At 36.2% G+C, this 22,739-nt stretch overlaps 1 protein-coding gene across 2 annotated transcripts; it reads right to left on the bottom strand.

Moving 5' to 3' along the window:
• On the bottom strand, positions 8,061 to 13,636 carry LOC18786992 (serine/threonine-protein kinase D6PK). Of its 2 annotated transcripts, none has more exons than XM_020557764.1 (3): positions 12,795 to 13,177; positions 10,997 to 12,449; positions 8,061 to 9,599 (listed from the first exon to the last, which is right to left on the bottom strand). In XM_020557764.1, exons 2-3 carry the CDS (start codon positions 12,400 to 12,402, stop codon positions 8,723 to 8,725), a joined length of 2,283 nt encoding a protein of 760 aa, XP_020413353.1. In that variant the 5' UTR covers positions 12,403 to 12,449; positions 12,795 to 13,177; the 3' UTR covers positions 8,061 to 8,722. The 2 variants fall into 2 exon arrangements, with proteins under 2 accessions (XP_020413353.1, XP_007220239.1); XM_007220177.2 differs by lacking the exon at positions 12,795 to 13,177 and adding an exon at positions 13,239 to 13,636 and having other exon boundaries at positions 8,555 to 9,599.

Here is a 22,739-nt window from a genome sequence, read left to right on the forward strand (position 1 = left end):
TTCGTGTTATAGAATGAACTGGGATATGTGCGAATATTGAGCTGCACGTAAAGTAGATGAGACACAGTATTTAACGAGGTTCGGCTATGCCTACGTCCTCGGAGAGCAACAGCAGTAACTTTTCACTATATGAAATAATAGGGCTACAACTTTAGTGTTTACAATATGTATGGCTCACTCAATTTTCTCTCTTGGAGAATTTCTCTCTTGCTCTCTTTCCTCTCAACTCACTCACCCTCATTCTTCCTTCTCTTCCTCTTCTCTATGTGTGAACTTCTCTTGATGGAGGTATCTATTTATAGGCATAAGACATTGGTTGTTCACCTCACAATATAATTGGTAGACAACATCATTAATATTCTTCAATCAACAACATCATTAATATTCTTCAATCAACAACATCATTAATATTCTTCAATCAATTGGGTAGTGGTTTGGTTTGGTGGGTGTGTGGTTAGGTTTAGTGGGTGTTAGTTGGCTATGTGGGCTTCACCTATTCTTCTTTACTTATTCTTCTTTACAACACTCCCCCTTGGAGACCACATGTCCCTAGATTAGTTGCCTCATTAAAACCTTGCTTGGAGAAAAACCCAGTGAGGTAGAAAACTGATGGAAGGAAGAAAAAAGAGTACAGCAATCTGTATAGCATACTTCTGGATGCTCCCCCTGATTAATATCTCCCCCTGATGTCTTCATGACTATCTTTTGGAGTGAGAATCTTTCGGAGTGAGTGGAGGATATAGCCATTAATAATTCTCGTAGTTGAGTAAGTAAATATATTTCCAGTGAGCTATCTCTATGTAAATCATAGAAATTTTCAGAGTCCGCGTTTCTAACAAAACTTGGGCTATTTGTAAGTTCACTTGAAAGAATATGCCCGTACATGGTGTTATGCGGAGATAGCATCAAATATACCTCACATCATCCCAAAATGATGGTGATGGAGTTGAGCCCTATTTGGAAAATATGATGTCCGGTCCAATATACTTCCGGAAAATCATTAAGGTGTCCAACGGATAATACTCATAAAAATGCTTTAATACTTTCTTAGTATAAGCAAGAATCTCGTTGGCATAATGCTCGATCCTTAAGTCGAGACAAATATTTCGTGAATTCTGCAGAAGCTTTAATGTGTTGCAATCACATTATAATCAATGTACTCACTGAGGTAATTTATGCATATTAATATTGAGTACAAATTTTGTGCTTCAAGCACATGTCCTTTAGGGACTTGCTTTATGCAATTGTCAATCTTCTCAACGGATTTTGTCTAAAAGGGATTAAACTTTATGACACATTATATAGCTTTAACCCAGCTATTTATACATCTTTAGGGAATCGCTTCTGGCGATATGCTCCGTGCATTTAATAACCCTTAAAGATAATATGTTGGTCTCCGTAATTGTGTAATAAGGGGGGGCACAATTGAATCTGTAATTATAGAGAAAACCCAACATTCCTTGTTTCTGCTAGAAAACAGTGTGTCATACAAAGTAGGTATATTCCCTTTTATTCCGAACACCCAAGTATAAATTCAGTATTAACAAATTTTGGGGTTCGTATTGTGGGTTTGTTCTTTCACGTTCATTCTCATTTATAATGGAATTACCTCGTTCCATTTTGGCCAATGATATTGTCGACATTTAATAATTGAACGTGGTTCCAATCAACACGGCCCATTGATGATTCGAGTAGCTACTCCAAAACCAAAAATTGTCATTCATCAATTCATAATCTCACAATTCTCATGTACATGCGCATGCATCAATTATAAGCATTTCTTTGCTTTTGGGTACCCAAGCCACTTCAGGGGGCTTTTATTATGTGAGAATGTGGATTATAACCTCCAATGGAGTGTTATTTTACATAGGGCGTGGAAAATCTCCATTTAGGGAGTTGGAACATTTAGAACCCATATATCTGTCATGCTGCAGGCATGCCACAGATTAATACATACATGTCAATTAATTTCTGGGACCTTAACCCATATTATGGGACTTTAACCCATATAATTTGCTACGCATTAGGCGTGCATAATATCAATATTGACATGTCAAAGGATTGTCCTTCCGGGACTTCAATCCACATCATTTGCTACGCAACAGGCGTGCATCATATTGATCACTGCTATACCCATATGGGATTTTAATCTGTGCAGTGTATTATCAATGTATCCAACTTACAATCTGTAAAATTTGCATTAATAATTCATGGATACATACAAGCCATTCTTTTGGAACGGACTTATCTTCCCATTTGGTTACCTTTCAAGATAAAATATCAAATAAGTATATAAGCATAAAATAACACAAGTATTGCTTACATCCTTAGGTGGGAGAAACTTTTCTCAAGTATCATTCAAGCTCGTATCGGCCCAGTAAATATAATGTAGCGCTTGATGATCTAGTTATATCCTGCAAGAGCAAAAATCACAACTCTTTTCTCAGTCAAAAACAAATAACCCTCAGAGTTAGGATCACATCATGGATTCTCTCTTCAGATATTTATGGAGAGCAGCAGTAGTAACTTTTCCACTATGTAAAATAATAGGGTTACAACTTTGTGTTTACAATATGTATGGCTCACTCAATTTTCTCTCTTAGAGAATTTCTCTCTTGCTCTCTTTCCTCTCAACTCACTCACCCTCATTCTTCCTTCTCTTCCTCTTCTATATGTGTGTACTTCTCTTGATGGAGGTATCTATTTATAGGCCTAAGACATTGGTTGTTCACCTCACAATATAATTGGTAGACAACATCACGTGGCTCCACTCAGACCTTGCTCATGGCTGTCGACACTAGCAATGATGCTACTTGGGTCCCATGTAACGGCTGTGTTGGCTGCGTTGACAGCCTTCCTCAAACTTATAGATACAATTTTGATGACGAGTCAAACACAGAACTTTGGCTCCTCTGATTTCTCACATATTTTCCCAAACTTTCCATTTGGGATTTGTTTAAACCCGATTTCATCATCTGGGTTGGTCTCACCGAGGCTCCGTCAACTCTCTCCAGGTTGATGGTGACACTGGTGACGGGCTGAGTGCAGATGGAAATGATGACTTAGGTCTAATGGCGGGCCACGCGATAAACACAAGTTGGCTGGACAGCACATGTTGTCGAGTGCGCATGATTACAGTCCCACCCACATTCTGCTGCACATGTGAAAACCCACCGAAACATTTAAAATAAAAATTTTTTTTTTTTTTTTTTTAAAAAAAAAGGATCACTCAGCAATGGCATAAGCGAAAGAATAAGCGATAAAGATCTCTACTCCCTTATCTTTCCTATTATTTCCTATTATATTTATCTGCTTTTCTTTTACTAACCATTAACAAAAATGGACCCTTGGTAATACTAAACATATTATCAGTGGGAGACCGTTACTAACACTAACACTTTCCTTATCCTGTTCAGTGGTGGTTTTTATTCCCACATTTATTTTATTTACTGTATGCTGTAGGTTTATTACCCATACAACAGTATTTATTTAAAAGGGTGGTGCGGGTTTATCGTCCACGCCTTTAATTTTATTTAAATGTATAGAGCAGAATTAGTGCCCATACAAGCACAATTTACTTTACCGCACATTTAATTTTATTTAAAGTATGGTGCGGGATTAACGTCCATACAGCAAGGCATTTAATTTACCGCACGTTTACATTTATTTAAAAGGGTGGTGCGGGTTTATCGTCCACGCCTTTACTTTTATTTAAATGTATGGAGCAGAATTAATGCCCATACGAGCACCTTAACTTTATGAATTTAATTTACCGCACATTTACATTTATTTAAAGTGTGGTGCGGGTTTATCGTCCATACCGGTAATTTATTTACCAGCAATTTATTTTATGGATTAAATGTGTTGTATGATGAGTTTTTTACAGTATACAGATCAGGACCAGAAGTTCCTTGATCCTCATCATACAATTACATCAGGACTTGAAGATCCTTGATGATGATGTTAATATGAGAGCTGGCAGTCTCTCCGGTACTATATTTGTAAACATGTGATCGGACTTGAGGGTCCTTGATCTCTGACATGTAAATAAGGACATGGGGTTCCTTAATGATGTAACAGTACCGTATTGGTTCATAATGCCGTACACATGGATGATAACTGTACTGGCAAATGTACTGTACACATGAATAGTGCCGTATACATGAATTGTGATGTATGCATAAATATTTACCATTTTGGGTAAACTATCACCATTCAAAAAGGGAACCTGTAGTTCCTTAAACTCATGGATGAGCAATTAAATGAGATGCCAGAAGTTCCTCAAAATATGGACAATTATGTAAGGGCTTGAAGTCCAGAAATATGTACAGAAAATTGTAAAAATGTTCATACCATGAGAATATGTGATTTTGGCCCGAAGTTCAAAATCTAAGGGGATTGAATGTCCATACCATGAGAATATGTGATTTTGGCCATAAGTTCAAAATCTAACAGTATTGAGAACCTGAAGTTCCAACAATTAAATGGACAACCCTTGAGGTATTATTGCAAATTGTGGTACGCCACATATCTCTTTGGCATAAGAGAATGATGAATTGAGGCTCCCCACATATTTTGTTATATCTGGGCCGGAAGCTCATGAACCCAAATATATGAGATATTAGCGTGGCTTTTACTCAATTCATATTTCATGTCCATTTTGAAAAGGGCAAATAAATTCTGAGTTTGTGTTTAGCCCAGGCCAAAAGTTCCGGGCTCTCATACGTTGAAATATGAAATTTGGGAGAGTCGATGTGGTTATTTGAACCTATAAGGCACAAGGTTCCAAACCGTCATTTTGAAAAGACGTAAAAACCACAGGTGCAAATTTTAAGAATGTGCGCAATTATTATAACAGGAAAGGAGCAAGTTGAAACGCAGTTGCTCCAATCAAGTTTTGCAAAGGCAATATCTATAGGAGGAAATATGGCTACAGTTTCCAAGATCCCAATATTATCTCAGATCCCTATATTGTCTTTTTCTTTCACAGAGTCCAAAACTTCAAGTGGCCTCCGATAATGCATGTCGGCACTTTCGGCGTTTTCAAGTATTATTTTCGTCAAAAGCCGATCTTGCTTTACGGATTTCACGGAGCTACTTTTTCAAAAGTGCCCCGAGAATCTCGCAATTTTCTTATGGTTAATTTGAAATTCACCGGTTCTACCTATTCCTCTTATTTGTGTATAAATGTGTTACTAACGAAATTTTCTTTGCAGAAGACATCCAGTTTTCTCCATACCTAGTGATGCGATATCTACTTGTTTTTCTTATCAGTGAGCACTTAATATGCCCGAGAAGCAAGACTATCTCTGATCATCCATTCAGGAAGCGAGACTATCCCTGATCACGTTTCCGCCACATCAGGGAACTGTGAAGGCAACCTTATGCTCTAATCTCCGGAAGTTCTTCTAGACTAGAAGAAATGAGAGCTTGTTGTTTGCTCCCACCAGCTTCCTTCCTTGATTGCTGAGCTTGTTGTCTGCTCCCACCAGCTTGCTTCCCTGATTGTTTACCTTCTCTTGCAATCAATATCACAATTTTTGTAGGTTATTTATTTTAACAGAGAAAAGAGTTTGTGATTTTACTCTTGCAGGATATAACTAGATCATCAAGCGCTACATTTACTGGGCCGATACAAGCTTGAATGATACTTGAGAAAAGTTTCTCCCACCTAAGGACGTAAGCAATACTTGTGTTATTTTATGCTTATATACTTATTTGATATTTTATCTTGAAAGGTAACCAAATGGGGAGATAAGTCCGTTCCAAAAGAATGGCTTGTATGTATCCATGAATTATTAATGCAAATTTTACAGATTGCAAGTTGGATACATTGATAATACACTGCACAGATTAATGTACCATAAGAACAGAATATGGGTATAGCAGTGATCAATATGATGCACGCCTGTTGCGTAGCAAATGATATGGATTGAAGTCCCGAAAGGACAATCCTTTGACATGTCAATATTGATATTATGCACGCCTAATGCGTAGCAAATTATATGGGTTAAAGTCCCAGAAATTCATTGACATGTATGTATTAATCTGTGGCATGCCTGCAGCATGACAGATATATGGGTTCTAAATGTTCCAACTCCCTAAATGGAGATTTTCCACGCCCTATGTAAAATAACGCTCCAATGGAGGTTATAATCCACATTCTCACATAATAAAAGCCCCATGAAGTGGCTTGGGTACCCAAAAGCAAAAGAAATGCTTATAATTGATGCATGCGCATGCACATGAGAATTGTGAGATTATGAATTGATGAATGACAATTTTTGGTTTTGGAGTAGCTACTCAAATCATCAATGGGCTGTGTTGATTGGAACCACGTTCAATTATTAAATGTCGACAATATCATTGGCCAAAATGGAACGAGGTAATTCCATTATAAATGAGAATGAACGTGAAAGAACAAACCCACAATACGAACCCCAAAAATTTGTTAATACTGAATTTATACTTGGGTGTTCGGAATAAAAGGGAATATACCTACTTTGTATGACACACTGTTTTCTAGCAGAAACAAGGAATGATGGGTTTTCTCCATATTTACAGATTCAATTGTGCCCCCCCTTACTACACAATTACGGAGACCAACATATTATCTTTAAGGGTTATTAAATGCACGGAGCATATCGCCAGAAACGATTCCCTAAAGATGTATAAATAGCTGGGTTAAAGCTATATAATGTGTCATAAAGTTTAATCCCTTTTAGACAAAATCCGTTGAGAGGATTGACAATTGCATAAAGCAAGTCCCTAAAGGACATGTGCTTGAAGCACAAAATTTGTACTCAATATTAATATGCATAAATTACCTCAGTGAATACATTGATTATAATGTGATTGCAACACATTAAAGCTTCTGCAGAATTCATGAAATATTTGTCTCGATCGAGCATTATACCAACGAGATTCTTGCTTATACTAAGAGAGTCTTATCCGTTGGTCCTTAAATGTTTTTCTGGAAATATACTAGACCAGATAGAGCTCAGCTCAACACTGTACTCTTTTTCCTTTATCCAGGTTTTTATCCCATTGGGTTTTTCCTGGTAAGGTTTTAACGAGGCAGTGTCGCTCAAGGGTTTAGAGTATACTATGAAAATTTTTATGGTCGCTTACTGGACAAAAGCTAGTCCTAAATTTTCCAGGGGGAGATATTCATCAGGGGGAGCATGGTTTTAATAAAGACCTTCATACACTGTACTCTTTTTCCTTCATCCAGGTTTTTATCCCACTGGATTTTTTCTGGTAAGGTTTTAACGAGGCAGTGTCGCTCAAGATTGACTCACAGAAGCAGTGTCAACTACGATATTCAGAAAGCTGATCAACAGTATGACTTAAAGATATTTTGCCAAGCATCAGGGGGGAGCGCGCTACCAATAAAGATCTTCAAACACTGTACTCTTTTTCCTTTGTCCAGGTTTTTATCCCACTGGGTTTTTCCTGGCAAGGTTTTAACGAGGCAGTGTCGCACGCGCGTCAATATACTTAGAATTTTATGTTACACATGATTATGTACTCTTTTTCCCTTCGACCAGTTTTTGTCCCACTGGGTTTTTACTGGCAAGGTTTTTAACGAGACATATTCTGTATCATTTGTGGTCTCTAAGGGGGAGTGTTGTAAAATAACTATAGTGGAGCCCACCTCCATTTAGGAGATGCTTGCCTACAAGTAAGGCATCTCCCCTACAATGAAGATACACATTTTCAGAACATATGAATGAGAAACATTCTCTTCAGTTTCTATCTCAATTCTCTCTATTTTCTCTCTAGTTTATAACAGTAACTTGGATTTACAGAGATGGGTCTGTTTTGGATTGCTTTTGCTAATAGCACAAGCATTTTCAAATATCTTTGTTCTGAATTTTCTTTCTTGGTAGACAACCTTGAAAGTTCAAGAAAAGTACGGACTTGTATTGTGTTTTTCTTTTTGTAAATTCCATGTGAAAACATGAAGTAGTATATTATGATGAGAGATTTTCTTAACTAATGTAATGTCAAAAACAATATCGGACTTTAGCATTAACCATAACAAGCTCGGTTGAAGATGTCCCAAATTCGAATTCCATTGGCCTCATTAGTTAAAAAAATACAAAAATCCTGCATCACCATAATCTTGGTTGCTTTGCTTCATATGAGGACTGTGGCGTCCTTTAAACCACAACCCGGAAACATAGAAATAAAATGAATATGAAAATTTCCTACTTTCCTGCATATATGCCAGGTTCTAGTCCATGAAACTCACTCGACCTTCAAGATAAGCAGCTCATATAGTTTTTGTCTTTCTATCTCCATCTCGTCTTTCTATCTCCATTTTTCAACCACAGGGCCCGAGATTTTCGTCTCATAAGAGACTCCTCCGCGTCAAGCATTGCATTAAGTTCATATAGTTTTCGAGTTTAATCCATTGTTGCTTGCTCATTTCATTGGTCCTTCGCAAGAATGGTTTCTCGTACAGCTCATCCTTAAAATTGGTAACATCCAGATAACTTGAAAAGGGACCATCATGAAGGAACCAGGTGAAGTCTATCGCTACATAAAATTTTACTGAACAGTTTTCCCCATTAAAATGGGGATTTTCTTTTATAAGCTAGGTAAGCTCAAGTTCATTAGCAGAGAACACAGTTAAGTAAATCAGGCATACTCTTTTACGATTTAAATGATGGGTACCAATACATGACAGAACAATAATCCTGTGATGTGATCCAAACTAAAAGAACTCAAAGTCTAGATATTTACCCCCGGACTTCACGTCTGCCCCAACCATCCTTTTACTGTTGCTTCCGACACCAACAGTGTCAACTGCCCCAAATTTCCCTGGCAGCTCAGCTTCCATTGGTCTTGGTACTTCTGGTGGTGTGCTGCATCGTATCAGAGCCCAGTTCACACCTTCAAAGAAGGGATGCTGCTTGATCTCAGTTGCACCCCTTTTCACCCCAAGCCGGTGTTGTGGCTCTTTCACTAGCAATCCCCGAATTAGATCGCGGCCTGCATAACTAGTTGCTGGTGAATCTGGGAATTTTAGTTGCTGCCCCACCACATTGAACAATGTAGCACGGTTTCCTGAGCCTTTAAAAGGAGTTTTACCATACAGTAATTCATGCAAGAATATACCAAACGTCCACCAATCGACTGCACTTCCATGGCCTTCTCCCTTAATAATTTCAGGGGCTAGGTATTCATGGGTTCCAACAAAGGACATAGACCGAGCTTGAGTAGGCTCTGCAACAAGCTCCGGAAGTGCATTGGTGGCAAACCCAGGCTCAGCTCGAGGTTTTCGGTTCTTCTTGCTTTTCTGAGGAAAGAACCTAGGGATAAAACAAGCAGGTTGAATGCACACTGATGAGGGCTCAATACATGCAGGTTGGACACAGAATGCACCACCTGCTCCTCGTTTTGAAGGATCAGAATCAAATGAAGTTCTTATCAGGGTTGGTGAAACAGCGCATCTCAGGGAAAGGTCAAAATCTGAAAGCATTATGTGGCCGTCGTCACGAACAAGCACGTTTTCAGGTTTCAAGTCCCTGTAGACAACTCCAAGCATGTGTAAATACTCTAGTGCCAACAGAACCTCAGCAGCATAGAATCTGCAAGAGCAAAGATGGATGAGTATATCACTCGCCTGCCTACTTTAAGTAAGGATTAGCTTAGTATAGCAGATTGGTAAAGCAGCAGCATCTAATCTTCCACACAAAAGGAAAACAGAATGAAATTCTCAAAAATGAATGATCTATACTGCATTGAATCAGCGCATTATTGAATAACTGTGCAATCTATTTTCCATTTAATCCTGGTAGATGAAGTAATTGTTGGTTGTATTTGGAAATCAGGTTTTAAAGAAAGACGCTCCAATGCAGTAACAACCTTTCAAAGGGGACAAAAGGGAAAAATATTCGAATGGATGGTCCAACTTGCAAATCATTGCTCCGAGTGTTTCTAGCTTGGATAGCCAAGGTAGTAGAAAAATTATGTAAAATGAAGGCACAAAAATTTTATTATACAATGACAAAAGGTCCAAGCAAGAACAAACAGCGACACTTTCAAAGCTTAATATTTTGATGTGTGTTGCAGTTCCTTGTTCATGGTACATTTTTAATTGTTGATTGATATTTTCATCATTTTTGTGAACACTCAAAAAGGTCTCCAGCATAAATAGCCCAACTTCCAAAGCCTAATACTTCAATATGTTACTCAGCCTCTTCTTCCCATAACATAGTTTTTATTGTTGACAGGTTGACCAGTTTCATACACAGTATTTGAATTCAAACTCAGAGTAGATGAACTGGATGAATAAAATATAGTGAGTTAATAACATCTAGAACTAGCATGTGACTTTACACTCTTATCATTTTTATAAAGTGGGGAACAAATCCAAACAGTGTGATAGAGATAAATCACATTGTGAAGTTTTCCAAAACAGACAAAGGCGATAGCAAATGAGTGTGAAGGACCTTAACTGAATATGAAAATGGACTAAAGCAGCAAATAGAAGTATCATATTTATCAGAGAATGGACATCCAGCTCCTTCAGTCGAAAGTTTACACTGGCTGTAAGCCCATTATGAAGTTTTTCTAACTAATGAACATATTAGTTGAGTTTGTATTGTATTAGTGTAAAATACAGAAAAGTATTTTCCGAAACCAACATGTCTCAAAGTACGAGAAATATCAAAGAGATGAAACCGTGTCTCTAAATCTAAATGATCTTTTAGAAAAAAATCGCAACAGTTTGTCCAGATAAGCATATAAAAAAGGACTTCGTGGATGGCAAACAGAGTGCTCACTTGCTAATTTAGTTTCGCTTAACAATTACCATGTTGGAAAACCTTCAAAAATGCAACATCGTAAATGCAAAAAGATATAGATCAACACAAAGAAAGAAAGATTACAGTCATTTAGATAGGAGGCTCCCTTCGTCATCAAAATTACTAACAGTCTAATACTTTAGACAGCTGAAAGAATGCATCTGAAATAGAAAGCATACCTCGCAGCATACTCCGAGAAATGTTTTCCAGGTTGCCGTTGCCTCAGAGTGTGCAAATCACCACCTGGACAATATTCCATGACCAAACATGAGAACCTGTCGGTCTCAAAATGTGTATATAAAGTTGGAAGGAATGGATGGTCCAGCAGTTGCAAAATCTCCCTTTCCGTCTGAGCCCTAGTCAACTTCTTCCTGCTTGCAAGGGATGCCTTGTCCATTACTTTCATTGCAAAATAACAGCGTGTTCCACTCAGTTCTGAAAGATAGACACTGCCAATATCCCCGCAACCAAGCCGTTTGAGTAATCTAAAATGGCTCATACCCAAAATCCCATCCCGAACTCGAATTGCAAGAATAGCCTTCCATCTAGGGTCATTTCCTTTATGGGGCTTATTGGCACTCCCAGTAATGTTGCTCCAGTTGCTGTCATCACTAAGGCCACTACTATCACTTGCTCGACTAACGCTAGTTTTTGCACTCTCAAGTGAATCCCCTCTAACACTCCCTTTGGTACTTTCACAATTCCTATCAATGCTAAGCATGCCATCACTTGTGATTGCGTCACTCCTGTATGTACCGGTGCAGCTATTGACAATGCTCATAGCAGTGACAACACCAGTACTATCGATGCTACTAAGAGGACTTACATTGCCACTCGGAGGCAAAGAAGCATCCCAAACACACTCCTTCTCCTCAGAATCTGGAGGGAGTGAATTATCTGTATTTTGTGATGCACGGGGAACTGCAAACGGTGGAGACAATGCACCTAAGTCATTGGGTTCTTCAACCAAGCTTTCTGAAGGGGAAAGGACAATTGGATTTGGTTTCTTAGCAGGAACCCGGAGGGAAAGATCTTCGAGGAAAGGGCCTTTCCTAGATAAGCTCTTCATCAAGCATCCAGCCTCAGACTTATTCTGACCAATAGGTACATACACTGTTTTCATTAAATCCATATCAACAGGTTCTGGAGGGTGACTAACCCCAGAGAAAGAACTAGGGCCCCCTTCATCAAATGAATCTCCACTTCCCTTAAATGTAAGAGAGTCAGACATAAGTTCTTCCTCTTCTGGGAAAGAGATCTTTCCTTTCCTTGTTCTTAGAGGAATTGGCGAGTCTGAATCTTGCGACTCCCGTGCATTAGATCTTACATCTTTTACCATAAGAGAATGCACATTCGATAACTCAGCCATTTGCCTTGCCAATGCAATTTCTTCTCTCACCAAGCCCAAGCGCCCGTTGGATAAATGACCTCTGTCTCTTGCAGAAGCAACATCTTCTCTCACCAAACCAGAGCGCACACTTGACACGTGACCCACTACTCTTGTTGATGTCGAACGAGTATATGGTACCTCACCTACGAGGGGCAATTTCCCAGGAAGCACCTTTGATTCTGAAACCCTCTCCATATCCACCAACTGTGTATCTCATAGAAAATCTCCGAATCGAAACAATTCTGCAAAGTAAAGTAAATCAAGATTTAGCTTACAGGATTCTTCACATATATGGTCAGATCTTAATGTGTAGGTAGTCCACTAAACAGTACTTAATTCTATTCCATCTTAATCAGCAAACAAACAGCACTCCAAGTCTTTGACGGCAGCACTAATAGAAATAATATTAAAAATAATAAAGATTCATTTAAAAAATAATGCACCCAGATACCACCAACCCACAACAAGGACAAGAAATTGAAATGCCTGGTGTTCATTTTCTTTTTCTACCTAAATATGATGTAAACTAGCACCAATTTGAACAGAAAATAGGAAGAAAATAAAAAGTTGAAATATGAAATGTCTACAGTTGCATAGCCCTTCCCACAATCAGTAACTCAAACCACAAAACCCTTCAACCACGAAACTGCAATTGTCAAAGTTTCTAGAAACCCAACCTGATCAGAGAAAATTAAGAATCAATCAGTGGCTCCTCAAATTCCTAACTTCACTCACAGTCCACTACAATTACGGAAATGGTACATATATAGCATATTAAAACCTAACAAAAGATATAAAAAGCAGAACCCACAAGGTCAAAGAAGCAAAACCTTCATTTCCAAGCCACACCATTATAAAACCAACATTTTTTCTTTCAAAAGAAAGTAACTGAGACAGAGAATGTGGAATCCATAGACAGTGAGAGTAGAGAAAGATCGCGAGACAGCCCACTCCCCGCAACCAAATTTAAAAGATAAATAAAATAATCAGAGGAAATTCCCAGCAGAAAAAGAACCGAAAGGACAACGCACCAGAGCAAAACGAAGCAGAACACGAATTCGTACGGACGATCCCTGTGCACAATAAGAGCAACGAAAATCTAAAGCGTCAGCTTCACAATTTAGGGTTTTCACAGAGCTCTCTCTCGTACCTCTTTTTTTCTCCGAAAAACTAAAAGCTATAAATGAAATGTCGAGGTTTTTTTTCTTCTTTTTGTTCAATTTTCCAGAGCCAAAGCGACCAGAGCTCTCTCTCTCTAACTTTTCTCTCTCTAGAGCTCTGTCTGTCTCTGTGAAAGACTGAAACCACAAAAGCTTTATTAAGCGATTATGGTGGTTGTAATTACAGGCTTGTTTACAGCTTTTGCTTTTTTTTTATGGGCTGCGCGCACTTTATTAGTAAGCTGAGCCTCTGAGAGAGAGAGAGAGAGAGAAAGAGAAAGAGAGACCAGATGAGGAGAGAGACAGAGAGAGCTAGAATGGGACCCACCGGAAGAGAGGAAAGTGGACCCCAACACGTAGGGCCCGCGCGTGTTCCTGCTTTACGCTACACTTCTTTTCAAAGATGGTGACTCTCTCTCTTCTCGCGCCTCTCACTCTGTCTAGTGTGTTACAGAGTCATCAGACTCGTCACTCATCAGCCTCCTCTTTGGGTGTGTGAAAATCAGCAGACGCTTTTTTTTGGCGCGTGTATATCAGGTTTGGACTTTTTTCATTTTGGATAATAATGGTGTTTTCCTTTTCTTTTCTGTTTTCAAATGTGAATTAAGTAGTTTAAACTATCCTTTTTTTTTGACAGAACTAAATAGTTAGTAACACTTAACTCAGAGTTAGTTGATAATACTCAACTCAAATTAATTTAGGCTATTACTTATACTAAAAAAACCTTAAATTTTAATTTTATAAAAGGAGAAGTAACACTCAACTTAGAGCTAGTCGATAATAATAATTTTTTTTTTTCCATTTTATTGATTTGATAATTTGGGAGTGCTGCAGTCATGTCATGATTTCTCTTTTCTTATTGGAATGATTTTCATGTTGTGATGGCTGATGGGTATGCACAATCCAATCAATGTTGAAGAATGAAGGATGCAATAATTTCACGGAAAATTAAAATTACATTTTTATCTACACGTGATATGAGGAATTTGACATATAATTTGGAGCTAATGAAATTTTCGTCTATAATCTAGTAAAGGCATATTATATCACTCTTTTATTGAATGGTGAACTAATTAAGAAATGAAATTACTTTAATTCAATGTGTACTTATACTATTATTCTTAACACGTGTTCATTGGTATAATTATAGTTAACTTTTTGTTTTGTATTTATGGAACCATGGTTAGGGGATGATAATGGGTCGAATCGGGGGTGGCCATGTCATTCCCATCCCCATCCTCGTTAAGTTTTTTTTCCCCATCCACATCTTCATACCCGTAATATTCATATCAGGAATTTCTTGTCCCCACCTTCGTTGTGAAATGGATTCCTTGACCCACCCCATTGCAGAAGAAAAAATCAATATAAAACTATTTTGTTAACAGAAAAGGAATAGATTTAGCAAAAGATAATGAATATATGATAATATATGCGTATAAAGACAATATAAGAATGTTTACATATTGACTGGGAATTAATTAAATATATAAATAGTGTGTCTTAATATTCGTATAAATTATATAAATATTTAATATAATAATAGGAAATGTAAAACTTAGTTAGCACACAATCACTTTAATATCCTATTTATATATACTATAATATATATTATAAACGGGGAGGTTTTGAGTCGGGGATTCAAATATCATCCCCACCCTTCCCCGAACACTATACTCAAAAAATTCCCCATACTCGTCCCTATACCCGTTTTTTATCATTCATACCTGACCCATTAAGATCGAATCCCTGAAAAAATCCTTACCTATGAGGAAAATTCTCATCCTTGGACTCGTGTCAAGTGTTGAGAAGGGTGGTGAAAAGATACACTTTGGGTTAAAGTGATAAGAAAAATGATCCCATTAAGAAATACCAACTCACTTGATTGGTGGTTTTTTTTCTCAAATTTTTTTTTAGAACTTCTGAGTTTGAATTCCTCTTTTTTAATAAAATGAATTTAAGAAACATAAATTCATTTTTTTTCTTTGCCAAAAATAAGAAACTTAAATATACCAATAGAGCAAAGGACTCACTAGTGTAGTGGTTTAGAGTAATTGCTCTGCCAGGAAAGGTCCTGGGTTAGTGTGTGTGAATTTAATATATTACCGCCCTCTCAATAGAAAATGTCTTTAAAAAAATCTACCTATTGATATGGGAGTTAAGGAAATTATTATTATCCATCACTTTGATTGTATTAGGATCCCGAGCCTCTGCATTTAGCATTCGTATATTTACACACATTTAAGATAATATTAACCATTAAATTAATCTGATGAATTTTAGTATGTCCACATCATCATACTTATATTAAACTAAAAATAACCATTTGCACCTTATCATATCTGTCCAATAACTTTGAAATAAAAGATATAAAAAAATAAAATACCCCACCACGCAACACCCTACCCCAAAGAACAGCCATGGTCGCCTCTCTTGCTCTCTCTCTCTCTCTCTATCTCCCTCTTTCTCTCCTTCGATTTGGGATCACTAACTCTCAACCAGGCCTAATAAGAGATTTTATGAACCCCAAATCTTTTTAACATAATACTGCAATTAAGTATGCAAATTCATAAATGAAAATTAATTGGCCACAAATACTGCATATGAAAATCTTGTATGTGTCTGCCAACTATAGAACTTGGTAAAAAAAAGGTGTGTGTGTGTGTGTGTGTGAGGAAAAGAGAGTGAGGGATGGCTACCATGGCTGGCAGTGGGAGTAAGAGGCTAGGTCGGGGAAGATGGGTTTTTATTTTCCTGCGGAGAAGATGGTTGCTGCTTGTTGGGATACCTTTTAATTATTATTATCATTTTCAGAGTTATTGGGATAAATATAAGATGCAAATAATTGTTATTTTTGGTTCAATACAATTATGATGATGTGGACTTATTAAAGTTCGTTAGATTAATCTAATGGTTAACATTCTCTTAAATGCGTATAAATGTATGGATGCTAAATGCAGAGGCTCAAGATCCCTTGTATTGTCCCCCCTCCCTATTTGAATATGAAATTGAAAGGAAAAGAATTTTCCATTTCAAATATCTTAACAATTAATGAGGATATTTTAGGCAATACCAGATCTTTTCGTTATGGAATTTTCATTTATATAATGCAAGTTAGATTGGAAAATTCGATTCAAAAATTTTCAATTTTGGCAAGTCTAAATCAATTTTGTCATGTGAAAGTTCCAAATTCAGAAAATTCAGAAAAAGTTGGATTGTAATTGGAATGGATCTCGAGATTTCAAAATATATTGGGGTTTCAAGCTTAGACTACATAAAATTATTAATTTCATGTTAAAAAATAATAGGAAAATATTTTTGCTCACCACTTTAACCCAAAGTGTACCATCACCACCCTTCTTAACACTTGACACGTGTTCATTGGTATAACCATAGTTAACTCTTTACTTTGTATTTATGGAACCATGGTTATGTCAATGGACACATGTCAAATATTGAGAATGGTGGTCAGGTTACACCTTGGTTAAAGTGGTGAGCAAAAATGCTTTCTAAACTAAATATAATTTAATTACCAAAAAAGATATGGTCAAATTATTCCAAGTACTAGAATATAATTTTTTTTTTTCAAGTGTTCGATATGAGCTTTGAAATTTTCCAAAAATTTTGAAAGTTCCGAGTTTTCCGAATTGAAATGGATATTGAAATTATGAATTTTTTTTTTTATTGAAATTGGAATAGAATTTTCATCACTAACCTACTCTAATGTTTACAATCCTACTATTGCTAGCAATCAATTCTAGTAAAACTTTAAGGCTACGTTTAGTTCATGAGAAAGGAGGCTTGGGGTGGAAAATCAATTACTTTCCCATGTTTGGTAAGTCCATACATGAGAAATGGTTACCTGACACATGGAAAAGTAAGGGGAAAAGTGAAGTCCTCCTCCCCCCTTGGTTTTGTTTTCCTTCTCATTGAAAATTTTGGGAAAATGAGCCAACATTAAATGCACATTTTTCATTACCATTTTGTCCCCATTAACAATTTAGAATTACAATATAGCATTAACTGCATCCTTTTTTTATTTGATTTCATATGGCTATAATTGGAAAATTAAACGAACTTTGTTTTATATTCCTATGCAAACCAAACATGTGAAAGGAAATAAAGTGATATTTTCTGGTTACTTTCCCAGCATTACCAAATATGAGAAATGAATCTTCTATTTCTCATCCCTTGGAAAAGACATGAGAAATTATTTCTCATCACATCTTTTCCACAAACTAAACGGACCTAAACTCAATCTTAACTTCAAAGATTGAAAACTAAAAATTTTAAAAAATGTATGCCCTTGGTGATTGATTTTCTCCCAACATAAAAGATGGATTTTTATTTTCCTCTTGGGTTTAGATATCCATATAATGCCAACAATATTGACCTCATACAAATTCTCGTTTTTTCTTTTGTATATAAACAAAATCTCTTTCTTTTCTTTTCATATATATATATATATATATATTCATGTATGATGTGAAAATGATGGTTGGGGCGGCCTTTGGGCCAGTAGTGCACCAAAAGAATTTAAAAAAAGAAGGGCATAGGGTCTACCACACCATACGTAGTTTGTTATTTGGAAATTCTGATGAAAGGTATTATTCCTAGAAATAATGCAGCGATGATCAAACTAAAAAGTATACCTACATTATATTATATAATTTATCTGTAAGCATATATCATGTGTGTACAAGTTAAATAGAGAAAAGTTTACTTGTTACTATATGAAGTAATTTCCTGTTTAATATTAATTGATTATCAAGATAAATGTTTTGGCCTCAACTTTTCCACAATCTCGGGTGCATGAATATATTCATCTGATCATTTGAGCTACAAACTTCTTGCTAATACAATTTCTTTGTGGTGTTGTTATGGTCTTGTTTGTATATATTATTGATCAATAGTAGTCATTATTAGGAAGAAAAAAATTCTTTATGAGAAGTCTTGGGCATTTACCGATGCCTATGTAGTGTTGCTGAAAGTGAAATTTGGCATAGTGACTTTCAAGTGTTTTTCCAATAAACATGTGAATTTTCAATTAAAATTTTGACGTACTTCCAATAAAAACCTTTATATCGTTCCTACAAAAACAGTCTCAAACGAGTTCGAACATGATATGACAAATAGCAAAATGAAAGCATAAGAATGGGGCGTGGGAAGAAAGATCCCATCTCAATATATCTCACCAAGACATTCACACACACCTACACACAAGAATGAAGCAAGTTTTAATCAGTTTAAATCAAACCAAGTGATAATAAATAAACCATATGATAAGTTAAGAAGAAGGTTGGAGAAAGAAGAAAACGACGAATGAGGCAGCCTTGGCGTGCATGAGGATGTCGATGGATTCAGAACTAGTGTACGTGCATGGCGTTTCTTCAAGTCAATAATTTACAATAGCGTTAAGAAGGGTTTCGGGGTTACGACGACGACTGGGGGAATAATGAAGAGACTGAGAGACCAAGTAAAACCAAGTCAGTGAGTGGCCCGCTTCTGCTCTTCTCTGCTGCTCCTCCCAGTCTGTAAATTTGTAGTCCCCCTTGGAACTGTTTCGTGCCACGCTTTGTTCTATTAACAGAAAATAAATAAATAAAAATTATTAGGCTTCATTGGGATAGAGGGATTTAAAAGAATTTATTTGAATTTGACGACAAGCCTAATCAGAAAATGAAATGATTTGTTTAATTCCAATATTCTTTTCTCATTTATGTTGAACAAGATTGAATTGATCATATGGTCTATATATTTACAGTAACTCTTCTCCCACCATCTCAACTTGCCAATGGGGCTAAATTCATGTACTTTCACAATCTTTTGTATGATTATACCAATGAATCTCTGTACTTGCCAAATTTTTATTTTTTTTTCTTCTTCTGTTTCTCGTGTTGGCAACATCAACTTTTGATGTTCTATCTATGCTTTAAAAGGGGGAGAGGAGATATTTTGTGTAAAAGATTGAAACTCTTGCTACAATAATTTTTTGAGTTTGTCGAAACTAGAAGACATTTGCATAGGGCAAGGGCATTATAAGTCATAGTCTATAGTATTTTTATCAGTTTATGTCCAACATAATGGAGCCACACCATCATGATATGTCACATTCATATGATTCATGAAGAATTCAAGGACTTCATTTCTCTGTTTTCTCTTAGTCAAATGAAAAGGACACTTCACACACGCGGAAGAGATAGACTTGTCAAGAATTAATAGTTTTCCTTTTCATGCCAAAAGATAATATATAAACATATACAGTCCCCTTCTATTGAGGGATCCCTCAAATAATTTTATTTGAGGGACGCCCTTTAAGGTACCCTACAATTTTTTTCCCAATGATCCAGACCATTTATTTTTTAGGTCTTCATTTATAGATCATCCTTACAAAAAATTAGACAAATCGGAAACCGTTTCGACATCCAATTGTGTCTTACAAAATCAATGAACACGGTGCTTCAAGAAAATGCTAAAATTTCAATAACTTAATTGAGTGGTCAAATGATATCGGATTCAAGTGATTTTTTGTAGAGATGATCTTTGAATGAGTATCTACAAAATAGACGGTTTGGATTAGTGAAATACAATCCGGAGTGGGGCCTACAAGGGGTGTCCCTCAAATAAGCTTATTTGAGGGATCCCTCAATGGAAGCTCTCTGTAAACATATATCTATATATATAAAGCAAAACGCAGAGAATGGTGAAACATTCAAAATATTAGAAAATGTCATTTGTTAATTCAAATATTAAGAATTGAAATTATTAATTAAATGAGGATAATATGGTAAATTCATATTTTTTAATATTAAAAAAATTAAAATTAAAAACAAAATAAGATAATATGTCCTACTTTTATGGAACATAACTACCCTGTTATCTTTTCTTAATTCTAAAAATAAAATAAAAAAGAAAAAGAAAACCAATTGGCACATGCGTGAGCATGTGTCAAGGGGCTAGTATATATATATGTTGGCATGATTTGTGACTTTTTTGGCAAATTAAGAATTTTTATATTAATTGTATTTGATTTTGTTTTTATTTCTGATTTTCTATCGTAAATAAAATTATGAGTTATTACTCTCCTTAACCTTCAAGATTTTATTGTACTAGTGTAAGTATGACCTCATAAAAGGAGAAAAATTCACAGAAAATTCCTACAAACAATATTCTCTCATAGTTTCTCATATTTTAGCATGGTATCAAAGTGGCGATCTTGAGATTGTTGCTAAACCCTAACCAACCACATGTTGATGCTGCCATGGGGGACTAAGATCCAATCATCCCCCATGGAGGTAGCACCACCAATTCCTCTACCACCCAGACCTAGAAATTAGAAGAATTGAATACCCAAATGACCTAATTTTTGAAGATCCAAAATTAGGTCCCGACCAAGAATCTTGAAGAATTGATGACCCAGATGACCCAATTTTTGAAGATACAGAACCAAGCCTCAACCCCGACCCCAATCTTAGAAGAATTGATGTCAAGAATGACCCAGTTACTGAAAAAAACCTCGAATCAAACTTAGACCTAGATCCCGATCCCGATTCAGACCCCGATACTGACCAAGACTTAGATCCAACCCATACCTTGAATCAGACTCTGACCCAGATCTCGACTCAGATTTTGACTCATATCCTGACCCAAATACCGACATTTGTGGGAGGTAATTTAGTGACATGGAGAAGCAAAAAACATAAAGAAATTGCTTGCATAATTGGTATCATATATAACTTCTTGTCATGGAATAAAAAGTGTATTTAAAGAACTTCATGGTACAAATGTGCATACAAGTGAGAAAATTATATTTTAATTAAAAATTGATTATATATAGGGGAATTCGAATTCGAAATTTTTTTTAATATTGAGAAGATAAGTACCACTAAACTAAGAGCTAGTTGATAATCACGCGTCGAAAGTTAAAATTAAACATTATTAATTTCTTTGATCAAGCAATATCCTTATTTATCTTATAACAAATTCAAGTTTATCATTTATATAACTTCTCCAAACTATCAACTAACAATGGATGTATAGACTAATAGTTCTATTTTAGACTGAAAGGATCAACACACACACATATATATTTGGTTGTCATTTATCTTTTTGGTGCACTGATATTGATGTGATGAATTATCATTGAAGAAAAGGATCAAATTCATCACAATTTGGCAAGACATAAAAGTGGGGGTGTCATTGTGAGTTCAATATTCAACTCTCATCCCTACAAACTTTTCCTAAAGGTTGATCACATGTTAAGAAGACAGACAACCAAGTCTCTATCCTAGTTTCTTTTACTCTATTAATATTGGGGTTAGAGTGCAACATTTTCAGTACTTTCTGCAGAATACGTACAAGGCAAAAATAAAAAAGCATATGAATTCACTGTGGTAAATTCCAAAGTTACTCGTCAGTTGTGAAAATTTGAACCCTTGAATCACAGAGAAATATTATAATTGGGCAGGCAAGTTGTATTGGATGATGTGGATCATGATTGGCAAAACTTTTGTCGTCGATGGCGACGATCAAATTGGGCAGGCAAGTTGTCATGTGAAGCACCAATCCCATTAAGCTTTTTTTTTAATTATACTTGGTGATTAAAATGATTAGTTTTCAATATTTTACCACTCACATGCTAAAATTTCATACAAACAAAAACACACTAACCCAAAAAGAAGTGTTTTGTAATCTTTTGTGGGCCTTGAATTTGTTCCTTGCTTTTTGAAAAGTTGGCAAATTAGAGGTTTGAAAGTGTGGGTTTTGGGCATTGGAATTAGGAAAAGGGCAGGGCATTCAAAGTGGGTTCTTTCATGATTCCCATTCCCTCAGTTGGTCTTTAGTGGACCAAAGACTTTTTTTTTTTTTTTTCCTCTCTCATTGAGCGTTCCCAGTTGTTACCTTTGAATCCTGCACTAAATAAGGAGCATAGCTGCACATAGAGCTTACCTTTTTGTTCTTCTCTATGGAGGAGAGAGAGAGAAGATTGGGATCTGAATGACAAAATATTCAACTAGGCATGTGAACATCTTACTCAATAAAGATGATGTAGAATTCAATTTTTCTATTAATTCAAACACGAGAATAAGAAATTACCGAACTAAAATAGACCTAAGAGAAAGACGGAAGTCGAATTCTGATGGTAACTACAATTCTCCACTCTGATAATAATAAGATCATGTGCTTTGAATTTTTTACGCTCCATAGTTCTAATGGGAATTCTACTTTCCTTTGTGGGTTTTGTAGACCCATTTTGGTATGTATTGACAGAAAAACCAAAAGCATGTTTTTTTTCTTTTTTGTTGTTGTTGAACGCCAAAAGCTAAGTTAGGTGGAGTTAGGTCCAAACCTAGGCCTATAGGCTATAGGGGCTTG

Source organism: Prunus persica, chromosome G2, assembly GCF_000346465.2.
Source record: "Prunus persica cultivar Lovell chromosome G2, Prunus_persica_NCBIv2, whole genome shotgun sequence".
NCBI classification, from domain to species: Eukaryota; Viridiplantae; Streptophyta; class Magnoliopsida; order Rosales; family Rosaceae; genus Prunus; species Prunus persica.